This window comes from Schistosoma mansoni, chromosome W, assembly GCF_000237925.1.
Source record: "Schistosoma mansoni strain Puerto Rico chromosome W, complete genome".
Taxonomy (NCBI): Eukaryota; Metazoa; Platyhelminthes; class Trematoda; order Strigeidida; family Schistosomatidae; genus Schistosoma; species Schistosoma mansoni.
Window position 1 is genome coordinate 35,673,321 of NC_031502.1, and position 26,443 is coordinate 35,699,763.

The window sequence follows — 26,443 nt, forward strand, 5'->3', positions numbered from 1 at the left end:
CTATCAAGCTTGCTTTCACGCACTTTATTTTTCATCTAGATCTCATGGGGATGTAAGTTAATAAATAAATAATAAACTTACTTTCTAGAAAAGACCTATGGGGTCTCTAACTTGCATCGTGTTCCTGGGTCCGTAATGTTCCACAGAACAGCACAGAAGATATTGTACTTCCGCGTGTTGTTGGACAACTTCTTGCACAGCGTTAATGAGCGAATTCGCACAGAGATAGCACACCCCAGTCAGCAACTCATTGATTTCAGCTGTAAACTTATCTTTGTTTTCGGTATCCACAAAAATCACTCAAAATGAAACAATTTGGCATATTTAAGCTTGCTAGAAATCGTACACTGACCAATAGAGCATATGAAACGTCACGCAGGTCACGACATTCCAGCACACTGGAACTCCCCACACACTACTGCGACTCAAATAAGAGGAAATTCCATGGAGTGAAACACGCCGACCGTCATTGATAACGACAGTGCAAGTGATAGTCTCTGTCAAACTATTATAATAACAATAATTTATTCTCAAATAACAGTTTGTTACATGAGGTATGCCAGTTTACAGGCAAGATTAAATTGGTACAGCAGTTACTATGTTCACTGTGGTAAATTACTCAGCTGGGTTGATATTTTATAATATGCGAATGTAGATAATTTGAGTAAGAAACGTGTTGTCATAATTTTTAACAGTTTTGTTCGTCTCAATTTAGAGTACGGAAACATAGTATTTCCTCCCTCTCTCGAAAAGGATAAGGACACTCTGGAGTATATCCAACGGTGAGCCACGAAATCACTTCGGGGACTCAAATTCAAACCTTATGAAGGGCACCTTTTGTCACTGAATCTTTACACATTAGAGTATAGACGTCTTAGGCGTGACTTTCTAATGACTTACAGTATCCTTAACACTTCTGGTCATCCCCTTAAACATCTACTTAAGCTAAGTCCCAATGTAAACCTAAGGGGTAACACCCAGAAACTGAAGACTCAGCATAGCTGAACGGACTGTAGACACAATTTCTACTCCTTAAGAGTTGTCAAATGCTGGAATTCGCTGCCGACTGAACTTGTCCGAGCGACTTCCCAGGAGTCCTTTAAGAGGAAACTTGACATGATCTTAACGACTAAGGATATCATTTTACTATGATCTAGCAATCTATTTTTTTCTTCCTGTTATCGTTAATATATCCCTAGGTTCCTGCCTGGAGGTATTGGTAATCCACTGCTACTAGACACGGAAACCCGTTAAGCGAAAGCTTCTTCTATTCCGTCTACAAATATTTGATTCTTTAATGGTGAGCCCGACGTCATCTGGTACAACTATTCGTAAACTGTGAGTCTGTTCCTTTTTGGAGCTTTATATATCATATTCTTACTTAAATTTCACATAATGTAATATTTTTATCATATTTTTCCTCGTTCATTCCTATCATGACTGAACGGACACCTAAGTTACATAAAATCAGGATTCTTACACTACTCTCATTCCAGCTAATGCCACCCTGGCCTGACAACATCGAAGCCTGGTCCTGCTACTCAGAAGCTGACTTTCACGAGCAAGGCGTCGCAGACTCACGTGCACCGTTCATCGCAGTAGTGAGGGTCTACCGCGCGAATTCAACATGTACGTCACACGTAGTATGTTTACTAGAGATGTCTCTCGACCTTGCAGAACTCTAAAAAAACGCTATTCTTAAGCGTAAAAATCTAACCGATCAACAAAGGTTAGATCGATCCTTTAACAACATCGATCTACTACATGGTTCAGCAACGGATATGTTGTTACGAATGAGAGAGGTAATTGGTTTCAGTTTCAGTTTGGAAAGGACAGGAGGCTTGATGGCCTGTGTTAGTCCTGGCAATGATGGTCTCTCAGCTGATCCAACTTTCTTTTGAAGGAGTCGACGGATGGAGCTTCAACCACGTGCTGAGGTAATGAATTCCACTCGTTGATGATTCGATGGGAAAGTCGGTACTCAGCTGACAAGTAATTCGTTCTGGGCTTGTGAACTTTTTTGGAGTGTCCTCGTAGACTTTCTGTTTTGGAAGACAAGAAAAATGAGGGCATATCAGGTGTAAATTTGTCATTAAGCAATTTGAAAACTGTAATCAAGTCGCCTCTGATTCTTCTATATGACAGCGGGAATAGGTTTAGCTTGGTCAGTCTAGTACCATACGGGAGCTTCGCTATTCCGGGAATCAGCCTAGTTGCTGTTCTCTGAACCCTTTCCAAGAGTTCACTGTCTTTTTTTAGGCAGGGGCTAGCTGCTTGTATGCAGTACTCAAGTTTAGGGCGTACGAACACTGTATACAAAGTCAGAAACGTTTTAGCGTCAAGATGCCTAAAAGCCCTGCGTATGGACCATAAAGTCCTAAAACCTTTGGCGGCTATTGCACGGCAGTGTGCAGTAGTCTTTAAGTCTTGACTAACGATGACGCCAAAGTCATTGTGTGCCTGGACAATAGGTAACTCAGTGTTATTCATCATGTATGTATCTGTACCCTGGTGGCCAATATGCATCACAATACACTTGGAAGTGTTTATCGGCAATTTCCAGGTTTGGGACCATTCAGATAATCTCTCCAGGTCATTTTGAAGTTCTAAGCTATCGCTCTTGCTTTGTATCGCTCTCCATATTTTGACACCATCAGCATAGAGGAAGACCGATGATGATAGTAGATGAGGGAGGTCATTTACGTACAGGAGGAATAACACTGGCCCCAAAACTGTACCCTGGGGGACTCCACTAAGCACAGTTTCCCAGCTAGACAACTTGGAGTTCACCCTTACTCTTTGTTGACGCCCAACTAGGAAGTCTTTTATCCACATCAATAGATTGCCTCCGATCCCGACATTCGTTAGCTTATATAACAGCCGGTTATGCGGAACTTTGTCGAAAGCTTTGCTGAAATCGATGTAAGCTACGTCTATAGGTAACTTTTGGTCCTTAAGAGCGCATCAGCTTTCACGAGCGACTAATAAGTTTGTGAGACAAGAGTAACCTGTTCTAAAACCATGCTGCTTTTCCGAGAGGATCCGGTTTTCATCGAGATACTTCAACAGCTCCTTCCGAATAATCTTTTCTAAGATTTTAACAATCACACTAGTTAGGTTAATTGGTCGGTAATTCTCAGGCTTATGTTTTGTACCTGTTTTGAAGACTGGACTTACTATGGCGTTCTTCCAGTCTTTTGGTAGACGACCCTGGGTTACGGATAGATTAAAACATACACTTAAAGGGTTCGCAACAAAGTTAGCTAATTCCTTTAGTAACCTAGGATGCAGTTCATCGGGTCCAGTGGATTTACCTATGTCAAGCTTAACTAGCAGACCAAAGACATCGAGTTCTTTAATGGTCACGCTGTCCAGTGCTTGTGTGGGGGGATTTTCATGAACTGGTGAGAAGGGTGTTTCTATGGTGCATACATCGCTAAAGTATTTAGAGAATACTTGAGCTTTGCCAAAGTTGTCCTCCACTAGTGATGAGGCAGTACTGTCTCCCCATAGTGAAGGAACATTTCTTTTTGTCCTTTGGTTTATATACGAATACAAGCGTTTAGGGCATTCTATGGATTCCCTAACGATTTTCTCTTCGTACAGCTTTCTGGCCTTACGGAGGGTCGAGGCACAGGTATTTCGAGCCTTTCGGTACTGAGATTTTGCCTCGTCAGTCCCCAGTAACCTAAATCTGTCCCACATTTTCCTTCTTTTACGGAGAAGGATGCGAACCTCCCTACTGAACCACGGTGGTGAGTTTCTCGGCCCCTTAGGTGTAGTCCAAGGGATGTGGGGGGCGGTGACTTTTAAGTATAAATTCCGGAATAAGTCCCAAGCCGTTTCGATCGATGACTCTGGGTCTATTTTCCAATCTACTGATGATGCTGATTTCATGATGTCTGGTATGTTTGCTTTCCAGACGTTAGGTCTGGATTGAGCTGAGGCGTGCTCGTGATCGACAGTTATATGGAAGTCAAAGCTTAAAACTGCATGATCACTTTTGCCTAGGGGTGGCATGTAATCCAGGTTTGCAACATCATCCTCATAATGAGTCAATATAAGATCTAGTAAGGATGATGCAGAACCCGGGTCGTACCTAGTTGCTTCCTTCACGTGTTGCACTAGGGCACATGTGATTACCGCATCAACTAGTTCCTGTTCGAAGGAATTTGCTGACGATTCAGTCCGCAGATTTCCTCAGTCCACCATGGGTGCATTGAAGTCCCCTAGGATTAGACATCGATCACTTCGTGATAAAGTGTTGAGACTGCTTAGCAGGACCTCGTTTACCTCACAGCTTGGACTGCGATAGATCAAACTAAGCAGCAACTCTTGTCCCCTGCATTTCAGGCGGCAGCTAACTAATTCATACGTCCCACTCTCATGGGATACACTGTCGATAATGGTGAATGGAATAGCATTCCTAATGAATAGAGCTACTCCCCCTCCTTTACGCGTTTGTATTCTATCGGCCCTTACTAAAGTAAAACCCTCGAAATCAAGTTCCCTACTATCTATAGACGGCGTCAGCCATGTTTCTGTGACTGCGATTATGTCTGGCCTAGTTGAGTCAATCTGTACACCTAGTTCCGGTAGCTTATTGAGTAAGCTCCGGGCATTGGTATAACAGATCCGAAGCCTATTTAGGTGGCCTCGTGCTTCACCCAGAGTGGCTTCGGCATCATCCTCTGTCGAAGCCTCACAACCCGAAAATTTACAATTTTCAGGTCTTTTTCGCCAGCGTCTAATCTGAGCTGTAGTTCTTTTTCGGCTTCCCGTCTTTTTACACGGTCCGCCAACGGTAGGTCTTTACGGAGAAAAACTCCTGAACCCTTCAATTTGTGTCCATTTTCTAAGATTAAGTCACGTTCGTCCGGGGATTTGAAAACGACTTTGAGTAGTCTAGACTGATTTGGCTTCAGATGCGCTAGGTTTCCTAGCCTATACACCTTTAGCAAGGTGACTCCGGAGATGTTTTGGGGCATAACTTGGTTGAGTAGTTGTTTTATCAACACAATGTCATGCTCAAAACGAGCTTTCGGTTCTAAGCTGTCACTCTCCTTGACTCTATGGAAAATAACTGATCTGTCGCTGTGATCAGACCTCGGCTTTTCGACCCTTTTGGTGGGGGTAGGATTCCCTTTTAAGTCATTTTGCCGTTTTCTCCTTACGACCCGTACCCAATCGCCAACGTTCTTTGGAGTAGTAACCACAGTCGCGTCAGGCGTACTGTGGGATTCCGGAAGGATCAGGACAACTTGAGAGGTTGGGTCATCTTTCGCGCTGGAAACCGATCGAGCCTTGCGATTTTGGGTTCCGGATGTTCCCTTCTGGGTACCATTTTTGGTACGAGGGACAGAAGAGACTTTTTTGCGCGAGTTTCTGGTTGTGACAGACCTCTTTGGAGGATGTCCTTCCTCCTTTGGACAGTGAGGGTCAGCATTTTTGGGACTCACTTGGGCCTGCCTTATGTCAATCTGCGTGTCGACAGATTGAGTTTTTTTTTGGTCGAAGGACTTTCGACGATGACCTATTTAGACACTAGCTGGAATGAGAGTGGTATAAGAGTCCTGATCTTATGTAACTTAGGAGTCCGTTCAGTCATTATGAATATAAAGTATAGGAATAAACGAGGAAAAATATGATAAAAATATTACATTATGTGAAATTAAAGTAAGAATATGATATATAAAGCTCCAAAAAGGAACAGACTCACAGTTTACGAATAGTTGTGCCAGATCACGTTGGGCTCACTACTATAGATGCCACAAGTATATGAAGTTTGACAACACCTAAAATGGAAACGTGCCAACCCAGTGAGATCAGAAGCTAAGAGGTCCGAAGATATATTTAATAGAACATCGATATATCGAAAAGTGACTAACCTAAGCTGACTAGCGGTTGTAGGAGATGTGAAACACGGCTTACTCACTCGTGATCTGGTGCGGTTGCGTGACCGAGCGCCTCCACCTAGGTGAGTCCATTAGAACTTATTCTGTCAGTATCAAATATCGAAGACTTACAGAGCTATCGGTTCTGGGAGTTTATTTATCGCTACAGTTCTTGAAAGATTGCTTTTCGAAAACAGCATCAGTATTTTGAGGAACAGTTTACTGCCAGATTAAATATGCACTGATGATCGTCAATTAACTTATTATATTGGGTTCTGTAGTCCTGTAAGTACAACTGTCTTTTTGGGTGTCCTCTGTGGTTTTTAGTGACAAAGCTGGGGTTTCACGAAGGCCTCTTTCGACTCATAGTTTCTAACTATCAATATACTGGGGTATACTCTTTAGGATGCACCTCGCGTAAATAGCAATCGATCAACTAAAATTTGTATTTCAAAATGAATGGTCGTACAAACAGGTCCGTTGTAAGTGACTTGTCTGATTCATTTATATATGCTTATAAATATATGTACAAGTTTTGAGGAGGATGTGAAAACATGGATGTTTCGATTTGAATTTTAGTCAACGGTACCAAGACAGTGTTGGGCCGTCCTGCACTTTACGATTATCAGCCGTTTGGTGTAGGTTGCCAGCTACTCAAGTCTTGGGAATCGAGGTCTAAATTCGATATCATCACATGATAATATTAGTCTTTGTAAATCACAGATTATACCTTTCATTGTAATCTGGTTTTAAAATTTTCAGATATCTGATAGTTGGTGGGTGTCCTGTTTATCTGATCGGGTCCAAGATACTCATCTGCTCTGTGGTTTTTGATATTCTCAACGTTTCAAGTTTTGGATTCCCTAACTAATGGAGGATGACTTACAACGTAAAGTCATCAAACAACGTTTAAAGCAGTTTTATGGAAGTGATACTAACAACTCACTGGTTGATCAGAATGATCCCTTAAATATTGACAGTCCATCCTTCGATCCACAGTTGTACTTGGATAAAAGTCTTAGGACTAAAGACCTTTCTGATCTAATATCAGAAGAAAAGGCCTTAACTGATCAAATCCGCAGTCTAGATTCCGACATGCAAACGCTAGTATACGACAACTATAGCAAATTCATTAGTGCAACCGACACCATTAGAATGGTATGTCTTATTTTTTCAAGGAAACAAATGATTTTTAGATGAAATCTAATTTCAGTTACGTCCAGGCCGAAATGAATTCATTACTTCAAAATATTGCCTCGATTGTTTCAGTTTCTGGTGCGATTAATAGAAATTTTGCTGACAAGAGAAAGAAACTGAGCACACTGACAACTACCCAGTTGACTCTAAACAAAGTAAGATCAAAATTTTGAGTAGGACTAATTAAAGTCATGTTTCTAGCTAAACTACTTGGTTGAACTCCCAGTCAGCTTAAGAACGTATATGAACAAGTGTGATTGGGATCGAATTGTACTAGATCTTAATAAAGCGAAATACATTTTAAAGAGTTATCACAATACTCCATCATTTAAAAATATTCGAGAGGACTGCTCTGAGATAGTGTCGGAAATTTGTTCAAGACTGTGGCGTCAATTTGATGAGTCTGTAAGTCGATTCTATAATTATTTTCCAGAGCGATATGGCTGAGTGTTCTAGTCGTCTAAAAATTCTGCAACAGCTTGGTTTCTCGAGACGAAAATTGTCAAGAGCGATATTACGTTTGTGGGTAACAACATATTAATTTTACTTGTTAGACTTTTACCTATCATGCTATATTATACAACTGAGTATTCACACAAATTTCTGTTTGATAGTCTTTGTTAATATTTAGGGACTCACGTTATCCATGGCTCTATTGGATAAAATGGTGCAGAAACTATGAGCTAACAAACAATCATGTTCAATCTAATTACTTAATTGTTTATCGGGTGCTAGTGCAATGCAATGCCTTGCTAATCTTTCATCTCGATAACCGTCATAATACAAATGTTAACGGTGCATGAAATCAGAAGGCAAAGAGAAGCTGCAACTGCAGTTTATTATCAAATGACGCAGACCACAAAGCTACAAACACATGAGTGTTATAATTTTTTTTGCTAATAAACGACCCAGCTACTCCTATTGCTTAGTATTCTTGTACAATGACACTCAACATGACCCCAAAAATCAAAACACGTTGAACCGGAACGAAACTGTATTCAAAATAACAAGGGTAGGTAAACAGCAATCAATGGTTAGAAAAACATTCATATATTTATAGTATATGCATAAGAAGCCTCTAGATGCTCTCCCAATAATCTGCCAGAGCTGATTTGTTTAGAATTAGTCAATCAGCGTCCGCCGTCACGATCATGCACATAAGGTGCCTTAATCCGGTTTATTTCCCGCTAACACATGAGTTAGTATCAGCGAGCAAGCGCAATCAGTTACATAGGCAAATTTATAGTGAAGCTGTATAAGGATTCAGCAAGACAAAGCAAAAGCCAATAATAGGATTTGAGTGCATACATATATGGGAAGAGGACGAGTCATCGAATGATATTTAAGCAATCAACGTTTTGGCTAGAATCTGTCATGTGCTCTGGCGATCATAACAGCACAAAGATATATGCGAATTGTTACTATTCGAATGACAATGTGTGTTAAGTAAGTTAATAAAAGGGCTTAACCAAAATCAACCATAATCGAAATTGGGTGTATGACAGTTGCTTTCCTAGCATTAAGATGTCTTGTACAATAATTTCTTTCAGATAAGTGTCGGGAGGAACATTTAAGTAGATGCTATTCACATAAATCTAGTGCTTTGTGAGATGTAGCTAAGTTTATCTCACCGTTCTATAATGTCATAAGTTTGTTAAAATTATCGTAAGACTTTTAATTTCGTTTGACTAGAGGGCCTTCAATCTTATGAGACTTGTTTTTCTTCTCACGAAAGGGTATTTACTATCGGTTTTACACTAATGGACAACTATTTCTTTTTCTCAGGGCTAAACGTCAAGTATCTCAACGTTTAGCTTATATTAGACTTTGGTGTGTGAAGGAGACATGCGAAATGTTCAGAGAGATGAAACTGTTGGTTCTACTGAAAACATTGTTAATTCATTTGTCCAAGAGCCTTCCTCTGAAGAAATGGTAGGGTTATTATGTATTTATTAGCCGGTCATTTTTGATGAGCATGAATTACATTTTATAGCATATTAAAAAGATGGTCTATATGTCACTTCTGGGGGTAATACATATAAAGCAGTTGATAGATCGAAACTATGTTGAGCAGTCAGGTATCTGGTGATGCACTTGTTTTTGACAATTAGTATGAAAAGACGACATGAGTATGGATTGATTGTTGTCTCTTTATATCTGCTCATAGCTGAAATAGTGAATATTTCCAACTCGATCAATCGACTTTTGGCATGAAGTGTCACTTCCATCCTCACTGCTTCAGTGTTGATTATATTTAAAAATCCCCGTCTAATTCAAAGAAGTGGTCAAAAGTTCCATGATTTACGTGTACCTTTAAATCATGAGCCCTTATGTGAATGCATGCATTAGGTTCCTTTCACCTACTTATTTAAAGTGAAATATAATGGGTTCATTTTGTTTTTTTGCTTTACTCTCACGTTTATGCAAGCTGATGGTAGTTCATTCGGAATTTCAACAAACATTGATATAGTTCAAAATTAGGTAGTGAATTGTCGATATGTAGCTTGTGATAGTTTAAATCATAGTGGTTGACGATTGTTGATACCCTTTTACTGATTATAAATAGTTCGCCGACGTTTTCCAGTACGCGTAATCTATCATGTAAGCCTGATACTCGAATTCCTACCAAACGACTTGAATCCTATCCAATTTATCTTATCATATTCTATCTTCTATAGAAAAAAGGTAGCAAGAACTAGGAACTCGTACGTTAGATCATCTTATTATGGTAGAAGTTAGCGAATGAGGTTATAGAAAACCTGACGTCGATTGTGACTGATTAACTGACGTCCCGCACGGCTCTTTAAGTTTCTCCCGTTTTTGTTTCGCAGATATAGTAAATTGTTATAAGTTGAACTATAAATTGTATTACATATAAAATAGCTTGACGACTTTTTATTTAATAGAAGGTTGGTTAATATTTGTTACATCATTATTGTAACGGCGTAATTTATCTAAGACTTTTTCTTTACCCAGGACGTATTATACTTTGCCAATCTCATAACGGATTCTGTCCTCATTAAACTTTCTGAATTTATTGGACTACTGGCCGATTTTTATTTCACAAAGTCAGATGAAAGTGAACCTATGGATACTATTTTGTAAGTCGTGATAGTTTAGTGACCTTAATCGTTAGTGTTATTAAGTTTATAAGCAACAAACAAAGGATTAAATAGTGATTGCCTTGTCTGTATTACTTTCATTACATGTCAGAACCAATTGTATCTCTTATTGGTCGTAAGATACTATCAGTTCATTTTGAAGTTTCTAGTTACTTGATTATATTTACACAAAATTAAGCCAAGTAACTGTCTTTTATTGATTCCATAGGGATGTCATCTCTGGTAAAACAGAAAATAGTGCCTCAGAAGTCGATGATGGTTCCTTTGAGGAAAACTTGTCAAGTTTAGTTGAAGAACTGATGCATGAATTTTTTATTTTGGTTCGAACTCGTTTTGAATCGGAGGTCAGTTTCTGAAGTATATTAAAAAATGTTACTTTTCAGTATCCCTGTTCTGAAACATAAAGCTTTGCAGAAATTTTATGGACTTTGATCTGTGTACAATAGCTCCTAATGTTCCATATTTCCAAGTATTTTATTTCCCATACATGGGAGTATTTGACTAATTTATCTTGAGCTATTCGTGTGGACTTGTCAAACACGCTTATTTGTTAAGTGGTAATATTATTACGACTGAATGATGTTTGTGTTATGTTTAATCTTATTGAGTGAACATGATAGACATAAGGTCCTATATACTTTGTTAGAATCTTGTACCTGGATTTCTGATATGTCTAGTGGATCAATAGGGAGACTTTCCGTTGTTGTGAACAGATCTGTTTAATTTCTCAACCTTCTTCAAGGTGTGAACGTGAAGGTGGCAATTTCAAATACCATGATTTGTTTTAGACTAGCTACATCAGAAGTCACATTTGGGAACAGTCTTCTGGTAACAAACACATTTAGGATTAGTTTAACAGAACAAAATCCCTAATAAAGATGAGCTGCTGAGTAAAATAAAGATCAAAGTGAAATTGAGTACAAAGCTCATGGAAATAAAATGTTGTAAGTGAATAGGATGGTACGTAATAGATTTGTTTATGAGGAAATAATTATGAATTGTCAGCGTTTGTCTGTAATTCCAATTATTTGTAATTGTCATGGTTGGGCTTCAGAATGCTATACTGCCCAGTTACTCAGATAGAAGTAAATGGTTTTATGAAGTAAACACCTAAAGGGTTAATCTACAGGACAATATAGTATATGAACCTCTAGTTCGGATTCAGAACTCAAATTTTATTGATAATCTCCCTATCATTCAACTTTATTTAAAACTCAGAGTTTCTTTCATATTCTCTCACTTTTTAAGGAACCCTCCCGCATTAGGGATCGAGTAGAACTTCCCTATAAGGGGCTGTGAGTGTGTATTTTGAGAGGAACGGTAGGATTTTTCTTCTATCAGGACATTTGAAGACCACATTTATTCCCATTCATCACAAAGCTTTTTGTACTGATCAATATACAGTATCATTTTCATCGAGTATCCTCAGTGCTTACAAATTGTCGTATCTTATTTCTGTAATTATTAATTTACAATCGCCTTTTAAATTTCTTTTTGTGCTTCAATTTATAGAGCACAAATAATGATGTCAACTTGTTGATAAGAGCTTTGGATCGTATCCACTGTCGAGTACAAACCTTTAATCGGTCACTGTTAACATCAGTTACTTCTGTAGATTTTGAAGGTGTGCTATTGGATGATTTGAGTCCTGAATCGTTATCTATAGTAAATCGATTCTCTTTACTTACTAATCAATTTTCAAACTCGGCTCTGGAAATAATTAATCAAGTTGCTCGAATGCAAACTACTTATTACTTTGATATATTATGCCAAAATGCAGTTGAATCATTTACAGATCTCCGACATAAACTGGCTAGTCATGGACTACAAACATCCAATTTAACTAACGAAGAAGTCAACAAAGTGTAAGCCAAGTTATTAATTTATATTTAATGGGACAATTTCTTTTAACAAGAGTTATTTCAACCTTATAGTATGTTCAGAATGATTGTTTTGATGAATCCTAACGACAATGAATATCAACCTCTTGATTTATTGTGCCCCAATCGTTAATCAAAGCTCAGTCAGTGGTAGCTGTTTTCGGAGTACATTCATATGTCTAAAGGATCTGATTACAACCTTTTACCATAAAGTAGGTCATACGTTCCAAGGTAACCAATTAGTCGTAAGTGTGCGGTAAGAAATACCAGCGTGATGTATTTTGGTTGCAATCACTGGTCGGACGTCGATTGTTATTTTCTACGGAGATACTTGCTATTTGATATGCCTAAGGTTATCGGTTGTTCATGGAAGTTTCGTTTCCAGCTGGTTAAATTTCAACGCTAACCATACACAAACTAATTTCAGAATAAGATCCCTCTTAAGCAGACAGATTAGTTCTAACCGCTGCCTGGATTTATTGACCAGTAATTAACGATGCCTTTAATATGACAATCGAATGAATAGATTTAGATGGTTTCACATTCAAGTAGTTATACGGTTGAATGCTTGATTAAACACCGGCTCCTATTGACATTCTTTCTTGATTCTGTAAATATTACTGACATTTTCTCAAATATCTAAGGGATAGCACACTCCTATCATCATGTCCGAAATATACAATAAATGCAAAGATGGATAGTGGCTAGCAGTGGAATCCAGGACGCGCGTTTCGTTATATTTGGGACAATATTGAGGCAATACGTTCAGTATGCACAAATGCCAATAAGAGACTGATCAATCGCAGTCCTAAAAATCAATGGGAAGATCCAAGTAAACAATATCAAGTGAATTTACACAATAAATGGCTGTGTTCCGAACTGCAGTTGTAGGTCAATGACAACAATTTTCCAATGATTAGCCTTTGTTTTTGAAGTAAATGCAAAAGTCAATACAGTCTATTACAATCTGTTTCTAAGTGTTTTGGATTCTTGACCTGATATTTATGAACCACTTCGAAATGAATTTATACCCTTAAAGTTCACAAGTTATGAGAGTAAATTCCAAAGCTTCTATTCACCAAATGGTAACTGCTTTAGATAACTATCTGTACAAACGTCTTATATAGGCGTTTTAATAATCTCAAAAATCTGATTTTCCGAAGGTTTTAGTTCTTTAATTACTGGTACATTTTTCTCAGTAACTAACTGGGTTATCCTTAAAAAACATTGGCGGAAAACATCCTCATATTAACCACTAATTTTAGTTCTATATGTCACAGAAGAGTTTGCTTGGTCTTTATGATTCATTAAGATCTTGGTCACTACTCGTGTTCCTTAGCAGGTTGTAGGGGCCCTGGATGTCCGTGCCGGTTATGTCTATTTTATGCTTGAGTTTGCGTATATTGCCAACAGTTGTAACCAGATATATGAAAGAACATCGTGAAAGTTTGTCTTTGAATAAGAAAACTATTCTTTCACTATAAGTTGCTGGAATAATATAATGTTAATTACACAGCTTAATGGTGAGTTAACACGGATTGGTTTTCGGGGCAGTGCTACGACATACTAACATTTACCAAAGGAGTATGTATTAGATCAAACTTAACGTTTGAAGTTACTTATATCTTTTATTTTGTAGGAACAAGATGGGAAATAACAATCATCAGCTTTCATCACTTTTAGATGCTCTGAGTTCGTCACTTGTTTCACAGCTGCGCAATGTACTAAAAGCGGAGGAGGTAGACATCTTTTTGTGTTTCTTTATATTATTTAGTAATAGTATTGTTTTCCACTGAAATTTCAGCTACTTTTTGAACTCACCAACATCCATTCTTTGTTTCATCTAGTCACTGTACACGTTCTTTTTGCGGCCTTATTCGGTTTTATTCCTGTTCTGACGATTGTTCGCGTTAAGGTACTCAGTCTTCATTCATTAAGTTACTCGCATTCATTTCTCTCTACCTGCTAAGATCGGGATAGCCATAAAGTATTGGTAATCGTTACACAGCAAATAAAATTTTTTGCCGAATAATATTATTTTATTGATAAATATTTGATTTTAACGTAATGTAAAGTTTTGTGATACAAACTCCAAGCAACAAATGATATGTAATATTTCTTACTTGTTTAAAACTAAGATAACGTTCAAATCAGTACCGCGATTGTTTAGAGCCGAATATTTGAAACTTTAAAAAGTGCGAAATATTTAGTTTAAGAAATTCCGCTTAATGAGTATCGAAGTCAAATTTGATGGATTTGTGGTTCGGTGGTTTGGGCTTTGGATTTCAATCAATCAGAAGTTTGGCTTTTTATTTGTTTGTATCTATCTGTATGTTTTTAATTTGTATACGTTATTGTACTCTGCTATCCATGAAACTTCATATAATTACCAAGTTACTGAAATATCCGACTAAACTAGTCTTGTATCTTCCTTTTGTTGGTAATTGTTTACTACGATTTATTTAAAGGCTCACTGGATTAATCACTGGAATACAGTTTACTGGTTGTTTTTCAAGTTTCCTAAGTAACAACACTAATGCATCACCTTGTACTACAACCCTTCAGCAATTACTATATGTTGTCTCAAGTTTCACGACTGTAGATATGTACGCTGAAGCTTTTTTGTCTACCATCTGAATAAAATGTTTAATAATTGTTAGAATAATTAAGAAGTATCGTTGGGTATAAGTTATTAATTGTTACTAATAAAATTCTTTCGATATTTCGTCATAAATACTGTGTTCATGACGCCACTTTAATTCGGTTACTGCATAAACTCGTTCAATGAGCGTTTCCGGTGGGTAACTTCATTCAATATCTATTCAGTATTTAAGGTAATTTATCGTATCTGTTCTCGTCAATTTGTGTTTGCATAAATTAATTTATTCCAGTTGAACTGGACACGATTAAAGGAATAATTAGATAACCAGATTAACATCTTCAGTTGAACTATTTCATTTGAGTTTGTGTGAAAGATTTGACAAATTTACCAGTATCTCATATTTGACACTTTAATAGTGAGTGTGATATCGTGTATATTGTCTTTAGAGCATCTACCGTATTGTACTGTCTAATAAACCCAAAATCGTTCCAATTTATTTCGTTAACATCATTGAACCTGTTAAAACACACCAAACTAGACTTCCATTACCTATATAAAAGAAACTTACACAAGACTTCAGCCTTCTCTTGATTTTTTCTACTCAATTTCTATTTTGGTTAGCTACTGATATTTGTTTTGTTTAAAAACATTCTCTCGTAATCGTGTGAATATTATTAATTCATCTGCTGAATTTGAGATCGACATAACCAGTTACTAGTAATTTTAGAAATTAAGTAGTGTTTTAAATCCCAGTGTAAACCTTAATGTATTTGTTTTGATTAAAGTTCAGTTCATACTTTGTATCACTCTTACAATCTGGATTTGAAATTATTATTTCTTTTTGTGATGAAAGTGATCTGTTTTTTTTTCATCTTTTTTAATGTATCCAGTTATGTATTTTACATAGTTACTATCTGATAATCTGTTTTATTTCTTTTCAGGCTTTTCTTAGTACTAATAGTACATTTTCTAGTAAACCACAATTTCGTAATTCATTTTGTATTGATCAAATTAGAGAAGGACTTATCGTTGGTTACTTAAATTTCCTTGTTCAATTTCTTAGTGATCTGGCTAAGGTAGATTCACTTTTATAGCATGTTTTTCATGTTTCAACATATATTTATGAATATTACACAGATGTGTTATGTTTCAATGCTGATCTTTTTCTACTAATGTAGGAGGAAAGATTCTGTAAAACTCAGTTAAGACGTAACTGTTGTATATACTTTGTCGATCACTTATTCATTAATTCAGTTTTTGCATTATACTATTGTGTTTATTTCTGACAATGTATTTTTAGTCGCTAGTAGTTAAATCTTGAATGCTCGTTTTTTTCCTACTCTTCAACGAAATATATGCCATCATGTGTTGATATTTGCACTCAAGTAATATCAACTCTTTTCGAAAGGATACTAAACTGTTTTAGCTTGATCTCCTCCGTCAGTTGTTACTAAAATATTGTCAACTTGATGTCAATTGTAATATATTATCAGCAATAATGAATTCACTTGTTTACAGAAACCATCTCATAACTAGCTAATTAATATCGAGAACAAAACACATCAGTTAGTCAAGATAATCTCAAGTAGTGTTAGAGGTACATTGACCTCTGTTTATTCCCTGTTCCTCTCACCATGGAAGGATATACAACACGTCCTTACCTTATGCTCTCTAGATACACTGGGGATTTTTTTATTAATCGTTCCTTGCTTTGTTTTTTTCTTGTTACGTGAAGTCTCTTATTCTTTTTTAGACAGCTGTATGCAAAATTCCGGGTCCTATTTTACTAACACTTGGAAAATTATGTTTAATGTGGGCTGATTCTGGTACAGTTGGACATTTGATTTCTCTGGCCGACGACTTTATGCTTTTCGGTAATGATTATATAATTCTGGTGGTCATAATAACGATCTCTAAAATTAAACGTTTTGAAGAAACTAAACTTCATTGATAAAGGTTATTTGGTGAATAGTTCACTGAATTAGTTTGTGACTTCTTGCATAATGTAAAGACAATTTTTCATCATGAATTGACTTTAATTGGAGGTTGTAGAAGATTACAGTGTTTTGAGTAAGCGTTTCAGTTTACTCTCACAATTTTCTGTATTACACAGTTTCATTATATGGTGAAGAAATTCGTTAAATTTGAAATAAATCGTTACTTGTATTCATATGAAAAATAAGTAAATGCAACTGAATATCTACTTAAAGATTTTTTATTCTATTTTGTGATACGTTACTGATGAATTAAGGATAATATACGTTTGTGAAAACTAAGTCGATGCAATGCAACATGAATTTAGATTTGACTGTAAAAATTTGATTATCTGAATTGGTGAGTTATAACTCAATAGGGAGGTTAGTCTTTGCCATCCCTATTTGACATATATGTCACAATAATCAGTCTATTAGCCTAGTCCCGAATAACAGTGATTATTCATTTAGTCTCGTGTAAACGTGTTGTGTACGTAGATTCTAATTATTTTATAATGTTATTAGTTAACTAGCTTCATTAGAGAATAGATATATTGCATTAAATAACAATCTCATTAATCTAGGATCTGTAAATCCTCCATATTGTCGACCAAACTTCCCACAGTATGATCGATTTCTTATTATATGAGTACGTTTTCATTATCAAATACCATATGATTACGGTCAGCTTATATACATGTTGGTTGTCACTTGTTTTTTTTCTTAGGTTCACAAACAAAAGAAACAAAAAAGGAGGATTTTAATACAGAAAATGGTAACAGATCACTCACTACTCCAAAAGATGTATCAAATCGTTTCAGGTCTACTGGTAACGAGCTTCTAGTTGCTTTTGTTCGTTTAGAAGGGACAAATTTGGCACAACTACTTCGAAAAAGTGTTGAAGCAAGGGATTGGCTGAAAAATTTGGAACCACGTACAGTCCGTTCTGCAGTTAAAAGAGTGATAGAGGATTTAGTATTACTAGATCAACAAGTACGTTAAATACTGTTAACGTTTAACACTAAATTTATTGTGATCATTCATTTTCATTTGAATTCATCACAACTTATTTATCATCTATACTTACGATATCTGCGTTTTTTTCTAGCCGTTGACTCGGGTTTTATTTGTTCATCAGTGTTTTGTGTGCCAATTTTTATCTCAGTTACAAGTCAAGTTCATATACTAATTTCTATCTATGTTCATGTTTAGGTCAGCCAGCTGTTTTCTTCAAATACTCGTAATCGTGATCGTATTTCTGATTCACGTTCCAATCGTAGTCTACGACCTAGCACTTCGTCACATCTTACAGACGCTACACGAACTGGGAGTTCAAGTCAAGGATTTCATTCTCCCGACTTAGATCCAACTCTAGCTACTCATTTACGCCATTTATTTACGCAAAGAGTTGATATTTTTACTGCAGTTGACGCGAATCGCGAATCATTACTTTTGGGTGTCATTAAAATCGGTCTAAAGGTTAGCCAAGTTTTCAGTTTCAATTGTTCCACTATGTATTTATTGTATGTTGTAACCAATTATTATCACTTTGTAAGATTTAAAAAAAAGTTTTCAATAGGGTAAGAAACAGTGAATTTCAATGTCCGTTTTCTTTCGATAGGGCTTTAAATAAAGTTTTGTAGTGAAATTTAAAGTAGTTTAATAGTTAAACTGCGTTAAGAGTCAATGAAACAAATATAATCCACTTGCACTTGAAACATCGCTGTAATCCAGTCAACTTTTCACATCTCTGATTAGTAAATGTTTTGTATCAATTCACTCGATAGCAGGAAAGTTAGTAAATGTTTGTTGTGCTTATCAGCTTAATACGGATAAACTCAATCAATAATCAGTATTTATTTTCATCTATTTATGCTACAATCATTTTCTTGTTACAGCTTGTTTTTCTCACCTGTATGCTATGAAGCAAACCCTCCAAAATTTAGTAACTAAGTGGTAGTTGCTTTGTGAGTATTAATTCAAAATTTGAATCTTACATAACTTTGAATAGTTGTGTATTTCAACATTAAGCACCGTTATGGTGTTTTTCCACCACGAAGTTCAATGTGTCATTAGTTATCAACAAGTCACTACCTAAGTATTTGCAGAGACATTGTCAATTTCATTGCTTTTTACTTCTCTAAACTCTCAATCGCCAATATCTACATTTTGTGATGGTTATGAGCTAAATCAATCCATCAATTCATTGACTGTTAAACTGAGTTGTGAGCAGGTCCAGGTTATTTGGTTGGGGACAGATGAAGTGGCTCAGGATCAAAATGGGGCTACCTATAACCATGTTGTTGGAAGCAGATGATCTTACTAGTCTCTTTATTCTCGTTCCTTTCTCCCAGTCCATGTTCCCCCATAATGGGTTCATACCGGGCATCGGCGTTCATGTCCCCCACCGAAATAGACGAGTCTTTTTCTGATCATTCCTGTAAGTCTCACATAAAGTTGATCTTTACCTTTGCCATGGGTTTCTCACCCCATAAGTGCTGCTCATATTTCTTAGGACGGTATCAGCGGAACTCCTTGTGTGCGGAGCGTTTTCTATTTCATGACCGTCATGCCATAACAGCTCTTCTGAAGTTAGTCTTTTTTTATCCAGGTTGTATTCAATGGTTTTCGCTTACTATAAGCATGGGGTAGTTTGGGAGGCAAGTTGAATGACCTTCCCGGTCTCCCACATTGCATGGGCATCCCCTATACGTATATTATTTGTTTCTCTTTTAGTTAGAAAAGGGATTGACCTCTTGGCTTTCGAAAAATGTCGAGTTTCACTAAGAGGCATCATAACTGATCTATATGAATACCCTTCAAATCCCAGGACGATTTGAATGAATTAATTGGTTTATTCTGGTTAGAATTTTCTTAGCGAATTTCATTTTTATGAGATAGTGCTGCTAACTCTACACTTTACCGTCTTCGTTTACTCGTGCTTGGGACCGACTAACCCTAAACGACTCAAGGTGGAATTTATTCTTAAATCTCATTCACAATGTTTTTAAGAGGTAAAGTGTTCACAATCATTGTGTGAAATGCATTTATAGGTCAGTTCTTTTGTTAGTTGTGGCATGTCTTTAATGAACATGCCGTTAAATTCAGTTACAATCATACCCTGTTCTAGGTTTAAATAACCGTTGTAAAATAGGCTTAAATTTTCTAATTACTGTAACATAGACTGTCTAATATGGAATAGAAATTGATTCATTCTATTTGATACCGTATAAATGAAAATAATTACGAGAATTCCTTTATGACCTGTCAGGATTCTGATTTTACTGATATTCTATAAGTGCCCTTATATTTCCTGTTTCAAGCATAGATCATTGACAACTTTTGTAATGTTAGACTAAGCGATTAAAGGTTCGGATATCAAAGTTCTTTATAGATCTAACTTGTTAAATGACAAAGTGTATGAATCGTTCATCCAAGTTCCACACCCACTAGCTCTTCGAAATTTTTCATATTTTTTCACTCAGCTATATTGTTTTATTCGATCATTGAGACTAACTCACTGCTTCTCAACTGATTTACTGTTAAACGATACGTTAAAAAAGTAATTTATTGAATTCATTTACTTGTTTAATTTTGAATGATCTAGACTTTGATAGAGTGTGCACGTTTACAAACATTTGGTCGTTACGGTTTGCAACAAATACAAGTTGATTGTCGATATTTACAAATTCATCTGTGGCATTTCGTAAATGATGAAAAGTAGGTCAAATTTCACTGGACTGATTAATTAATAGAATTATTTTTTTCTCATAGTGAGTCTAAGGTTCTTTGGTATTTAAACGAACATCGATCATGTTTTTATAACTTTATCGACAAACAATTTTATAATTCATGAGGATTTTAATTAGTTAGGATGTAAGTAGCATAGGTTTTTTCAAATATGTCCGCTAACACTAAATAGTACACTCCCCCTACGTGACCTGCCAAATTCGGATGTAATCTGAACCATGGATGCTCTGGTTTGATCTTTTCTGGAATTTTTTGATGCACACTGACACTGTTCACACCTGTTTACTATATCTTCTATTTGAACATCCATTTCTGTTCATTATGCGTAGTTGCGTACAATTGATTTCATTCTGGCTATTCCTGAATGTTCAGTATGAAATTGTTGAAGTACTCTCTTCTGTAATTCTTGTGGTAACACTACACATTCTCCAAACATAAGGCAGTTTCCGACTGTGCGGCCCCCAAATGCCCTGGTACAACCGAGAGTGGGGAGAGTCCGCCCTCCCTCTCGAAATGCTCTCACATGGCCACGCGAATATATAGCCTCTGCCAGGGAAGTCCTACTCACTGCCTTCTCGTGGCATTACTGTTGTTTACGAAAGTGAAAGGACAAAAAGCGAATGGCCGGCGCTTTAACCGGGTTGGTGGACATGGAAAGTTCACCTAGGGGAGTTGGAAAATCCTGATTCCAAACCAATGGTGCACATGGGCTCCAGGATCCTGAAGGAACGAATGGCGTATGAACCAATTATTTGGTCATCGGCTACCATGGGACTGCATCTCCTCACGATGCTCCACTGCCTTGTGGGTTAGACCTTCAGGTCAAAGGCTCGGGGTGTGACCCCCTAAGAAAACCACCTGCTTCAGTCTGGGCACCTGGGCAGTATCACAGCCCTCACACAAATCAAATGAGATTTGTGAGGCGCATATTTATCTGGTGCTTCCTTGTACCAATATTTATGTGTTTAAATAAATAAATAAAAATTCCGACTGTGCATAGAGATTATCGTCATTGAAATAGGTGTTGTAGTTCTTCATCTAAAGACAATGGCCATTTATTTTGGAGGTAATGAATTTCTTGTTGGAGCTTTGAACCTTCTTGTGACATCTACTTGGCAAGCTGCTTTGGGGAATGGCTCTTACGGCATCCATGAAACTGTCTTTTGCGTAATTAGCAGCAGAAATTACAGTAACAACACACTCTTCGTTAGTATTAAGGTAATTACTCATTAAGCGAGTTAGAGTGTCTGCCTGCGGCCAAACCAAAACGTGGTGTCAGTGCTTGAAGTCACTAACTTCTGGTCTGAGCCATGTTGGTAGATGCAGACTGCTTGGTTGGGGTCCGCGTGACTATTGTAACCGATGGTCGGAGACTGGATGACATGGCTCAGAATCTTTCGCAGTGGTGTAGGTGTATACATTTTTTGTCTCCCCTTAAACTGTGTAATTAAAATTGCTTTATATCTCTCTTCCTATGCAATCTTTTTTTTACATAATCCTACAATTGAAGTAACTACTTCTATGAATTCGATGTTCATCTTATTGTGCTAATGAGGTGTGGCAACTTGGATTGATGCATATTTGTGCCTGGTCCTACGTTGTAGCTGACTGTCTAATTGTGATTATGCTTTTGACGTAAGGCAATATCGAGGCAATCCCCACAGGATGCGCATATGCTAATAAAAGACTGATCAATCGCAGTCCTAAACATCAATGGGAAGATTCAAACAAACAATAACAAATGAAATTAAAATTTTCTGGTAATTAGATCACTATGTCTTTGTTCTATTAACTGAGAACTACTGCAAAATGAACTGTTTGTGCTCATAATAGATCATATGAGTGCACATTTTTGGTTTTGATTAGTGTATATAATATCAGTTGTGCTTTATGCTTTAACCCACACTGTGTACTAGGAATAATGCATTTCTTTTCCCTAGGATTATTTGTATGCTATTGGAAGATGTGATCTACAGTGTTGTTCAGCGTTGCATTGATCCATGTTTCATGGAAGAGAGTGTAAGTTTCAGTTTATTTTTTTAAGAGTGATTGTTTAGACATTATAGTACTCAGAAGAAGGTATCCAGTAATATATATATGCTACAAATGTTCTTTAAAGCTATCCGCTTTCCCCGTCTAACTTTGCTAACAAAACCTTATGCATTTCTCAAAACCTACATCACTGTCAACATATTTTGACTACCTGTTCTAGTTGATACTTAAATAATTGACTGCAAATGGTAGAACGTTGTTTGTCTAGTTGATAGAATTGTGGTACAATTTGATAAATATTGTTTGCTTTGAGTAAAACCGAACGTTTTCCAGTTTGTACAGTTTTATTTCATTACATTATTTATTTTATTTTATTTAAGCACATAAACATTGTTACAAGGGGGCACCAGATATATATGCACCACACATGTATGTGAGGGCTATGATACTGCCTGGGTGCCCAAACCGAAGCAGGTTTCTTTTACATTATGGGAATACGTATGCGAAGTGGTATACATTCACTCACCTATATAACTGAGGTTGTTGACTTATATTTAATACATTTAACCGTTTATATTCGTTTTAGTGTAGACTCTAGTTTACTCAGTTTTTGATGTGCGAGATACAGTACCAAACTATTCTACTTTATCTGAACTAGAGGGAGCAGTTACCTGGTGGTCAAAACATTTAACTTACAAACACTAGGTCATAGGTTTGAACCCACTTTATCTGCTTCAGTTTGAACAGGCTGGTAATAGGTCACTAATTTTCATACCTAAAGTTTGGTTCAAGGCTCTGTACATAAATTTGTACTTGTTAAGTTATATGTACTAATGATTTTTACAAATATAAACTATTTTCATCATATGAAATATAGATAATGGTTATTATTTATATTGTCCGACAAAGGTAATCGTCTTATTCGGTGAGGTCTGTATCATCAATGTAGTATGTCGAGAATAATGTCCTAAATTAAGAAGATACTATTGTAGTTGTTAGATTTACTGGCCTTTTCAGGATATTTAATTGTGGTTATTATATAAATAGTAAGTGGTCATACAGTGGATAGTGATTAGCTTAGGTTAAAAACATCGGATAAAAAGTGCTAAGCTCAGCAACAACAATCATCTCTCAGCACGGACAAACTGAAAATGACCAGATCAATTTGACCGAGTCTGCTGTTTGGGATTAACCGATGAAATGCAATCAGTAAATTCTAGGATTGGAATTTAGTTACTCATGAGTAATACGTTTGCAATAAAAGAACTTCACGACGATGCTTCGCCTAATCGTATCGAGTATGTAATCAATGACAATTAATTAGCTTAATAGTTATCTTCCATCATCTATTAATTTACTTTGAAGATCAGATTTCCAATGTATTTATAATCGAACAATCTATTTATTGCGAACATTCTTAGAATTTCTATCAAGTTGAGTCATGTTTTTTTCATGTACTCAATATTAATTTCTCCTGTCCTTTTGCTCTTGTTTTAGGTTGTTGAGGCGATTTGTGATCGAGCATAAAGTTACTTTATTATTGCATAATTCTTGATAATAACCGTTTTGTTTCCTGGAGTTGAAGAAGAAAATAAGTGTGTAACTTCTCTTTTTTTGGTGATATTCTTTCATTAATTATCGTGTGATATTTTCATCCGTTTATTATTATTACTATTACCATTATTGTTATTATTGTCAAATAATGATTCGTTTTTCCTTGGTGTAGAAAGAAGTTGAATTTTAGAATTCTAATTGTAAATTATTTGAACGAAGAATATTCTTTTCGATAAATTCTCTTCAGGTTCTACAATTATATATCCAAATTAATAATCCGAAAAAATGGCCAAGTTAAAGGCAAAGTACATCGTTTAATGCATGTAAATTTAGGAATGTCAAATCAAATAGAATAAAATTGTTAATATGATTGGGATTTTTAAACGTGTAAATTATTTACCACATTCAAATGTTAAAAATCCCTGTCTTGTTGTTTTTATAATATTTGTACTGAGAATTGTTTAGCTCTGTTTTCCGATACTTCAATGTGATGCTTTTTATTTTATAAATTTTCATTATCTAGCTTATTGTATGGTGTTAGTTTGAATTTTCGTACATGTTTACTTATTTGTTTTTGTTGAAACAATAAACCTTTTTGGTCTCACTTTTTTATGCTCTTTTTTCGTATGAGATTATCTCTGAACGGGGATTTCTTCGCAACATTGCTTAAGTGCGGTAAGAATAGTCAAGTAATTGACATTCAGGTTAAACATATGGATAGCAAATCTGCCCCCAGAAATTGAATAGGACAGTGATTAAATCATTTTGTAACACTTACCACTGATGAAATCCATGACAGTCTTATTCTTGTAGATTAGCCTGAGGTATATTGGCGAACGTCCCTCTAGACTGAATTAAACTAGTTTCAGAAAAGAATATAAAATCTTGCAGACCATTATATTCTCAGAGTATTTTATCGAGATGAAACGAAAGTAGCAGTTAGATTACTAAATGTCTATTATTGATCTCTTTAAACTTAAAAAGGCTACAACCGAAAACCAACAAAACCGAAATGCGTCGCCAAAAAATTAGCACACATTTCAATTGTTAAGTCAAAAAAATCATAACTTACAAAGTATCTCACTTTTCATATTACGATCATGACAATAAGGCAAACTATACTATTAATAGTTTACATCTCTAAATGTTTATGTAATATAAAATAATACAGATACAACAGAGTAGTAGTTATATTTTCAATTTCTTTAAAGGAAAGTATTCATGGAAATAAATATCCGGTTGCTTAGTTGGGGTCTGGTTTATTCTTGCCAATTTTCATGAAGAAATGCACAGAATTCGGAGTAGTCAATCATTTGATCACAATTTTTATCAATACTTTGCATCCAACGATTTAAAGCGTCCTCAGATACACGACAATATCCTAGGTCCCGTAAAACGCTTCTGATTTCATATAGTGATAATTGTCCTGATCTATCTTGATCAAATTCATTAAAGGTTCTTCTCCATTGTTCAACACTAAATATTCACAATGTTAAGAATTAATTTTAAACATTACTCAGTATAATTGTGGAATAAATTATTCAGATTCTTTTGATCAAGTTGTACAACATTGATGAAGGTACTAGGTATTCTCGTAGTATTGATCTAAATAACCAAAATCAATTGTTATAATTTAAATATTTTAAAAGATCATACGATTATATTCGGATCTGCCTATTTATTATATTATCATAACTTTCAGCAGTCAACGAACACTAATGTTAGACTGTTTCATGTTTTTCTGCAGCACTGATTTCTCAAAACTAAGGATTGTTCATATAATGTTACTTTTATGTTGTATGTCTGTTAAATGCGATTCGGTAACCATTCATCGGTTCACATACTAAGGTTAATTATTCCACTTATTCATTGGAGTAGTTAAAATAATGAGTTTACTTTAAATTTTAGGTCTTTCGAACTGTAGTGGTCTGATTAAGAGTACAAATCACTTTTGATCAGCATCCATGAAGTGGATTAATTTTAATTTGTCGTTATTTAATTAGGAGTAATCCCATAAATATTGTGACTCCATGTAACAAAACTAGGTATAATGTTTTAAGTAGGATTCTCATAAATTCAGTAGTTTTCACATTCAATTATTCTTTAAATTTTGCACAAGTGCTAACGAGTAAGCAATTAGACAAGGTCCTACAAGTTGTTTATATGCTAAATGTTTCATGTTCTTACCTCAAAGTAACTACAGCGGAGAAAATTATAGGAAAGGTCTCCAAATATTATCAAAATGAAATGTTAGTAAGTGGAACTCCTACTGTCAAAAAGTGGTATTATTTAGATTAGAATAATCGATAGATTCTACCACTTTTTAATCTGTCGTGATTTTATTTGTCCTTGTTCCAATGTACCATTCCAGTAGACTCGATCAATGTAAGTTATGAAGACGTGATTTCTATTATTTACTCTCCGATAATGAATAACCCGAAGTAACAGGTGTTGTCATGTGTCCAGATCAATATTAGAC

General features: G+C 35.9%; 1 protein-coding gene across 1 annotated transcript; it reads left to right on the forward strand.

Annotated features, from left to right (window-relative positions):
* Positions 1-6,764: 6,764 nt before the first annotated feature.
* Smp_025440 (hypothetical protein) lies at positions 6,765-22,484 on the forward strand (the record flags this gene model as incomplete). Its single annotated transcript, XM_018789511.1, has 14 exons — positions 6,765-7,052; positions 7,091-7,246; positions 7,293-7,496; positions 10,068-10,192; positions 10,422-10,557; positions 11,726-12,078; positions 13,733-13,832; positions 15,637-15,771; positions 16,449-16,569; positions 17,396-17,661; positions 17,881-18,147; positions 20,276-20,388; positions 22,359-22,437; positions 22,476-22,484. The coding sequence occupies 14 exons, from the start codon at positions 6,765-6,767 to the stop codon at positions 22,482-22,484; spliced, it is 2,352 nt and encodes a 783-aa protein (XP_018654947.1).
* Positions 22,485-26,443: the final 3,959 nt, after the last annotated feature.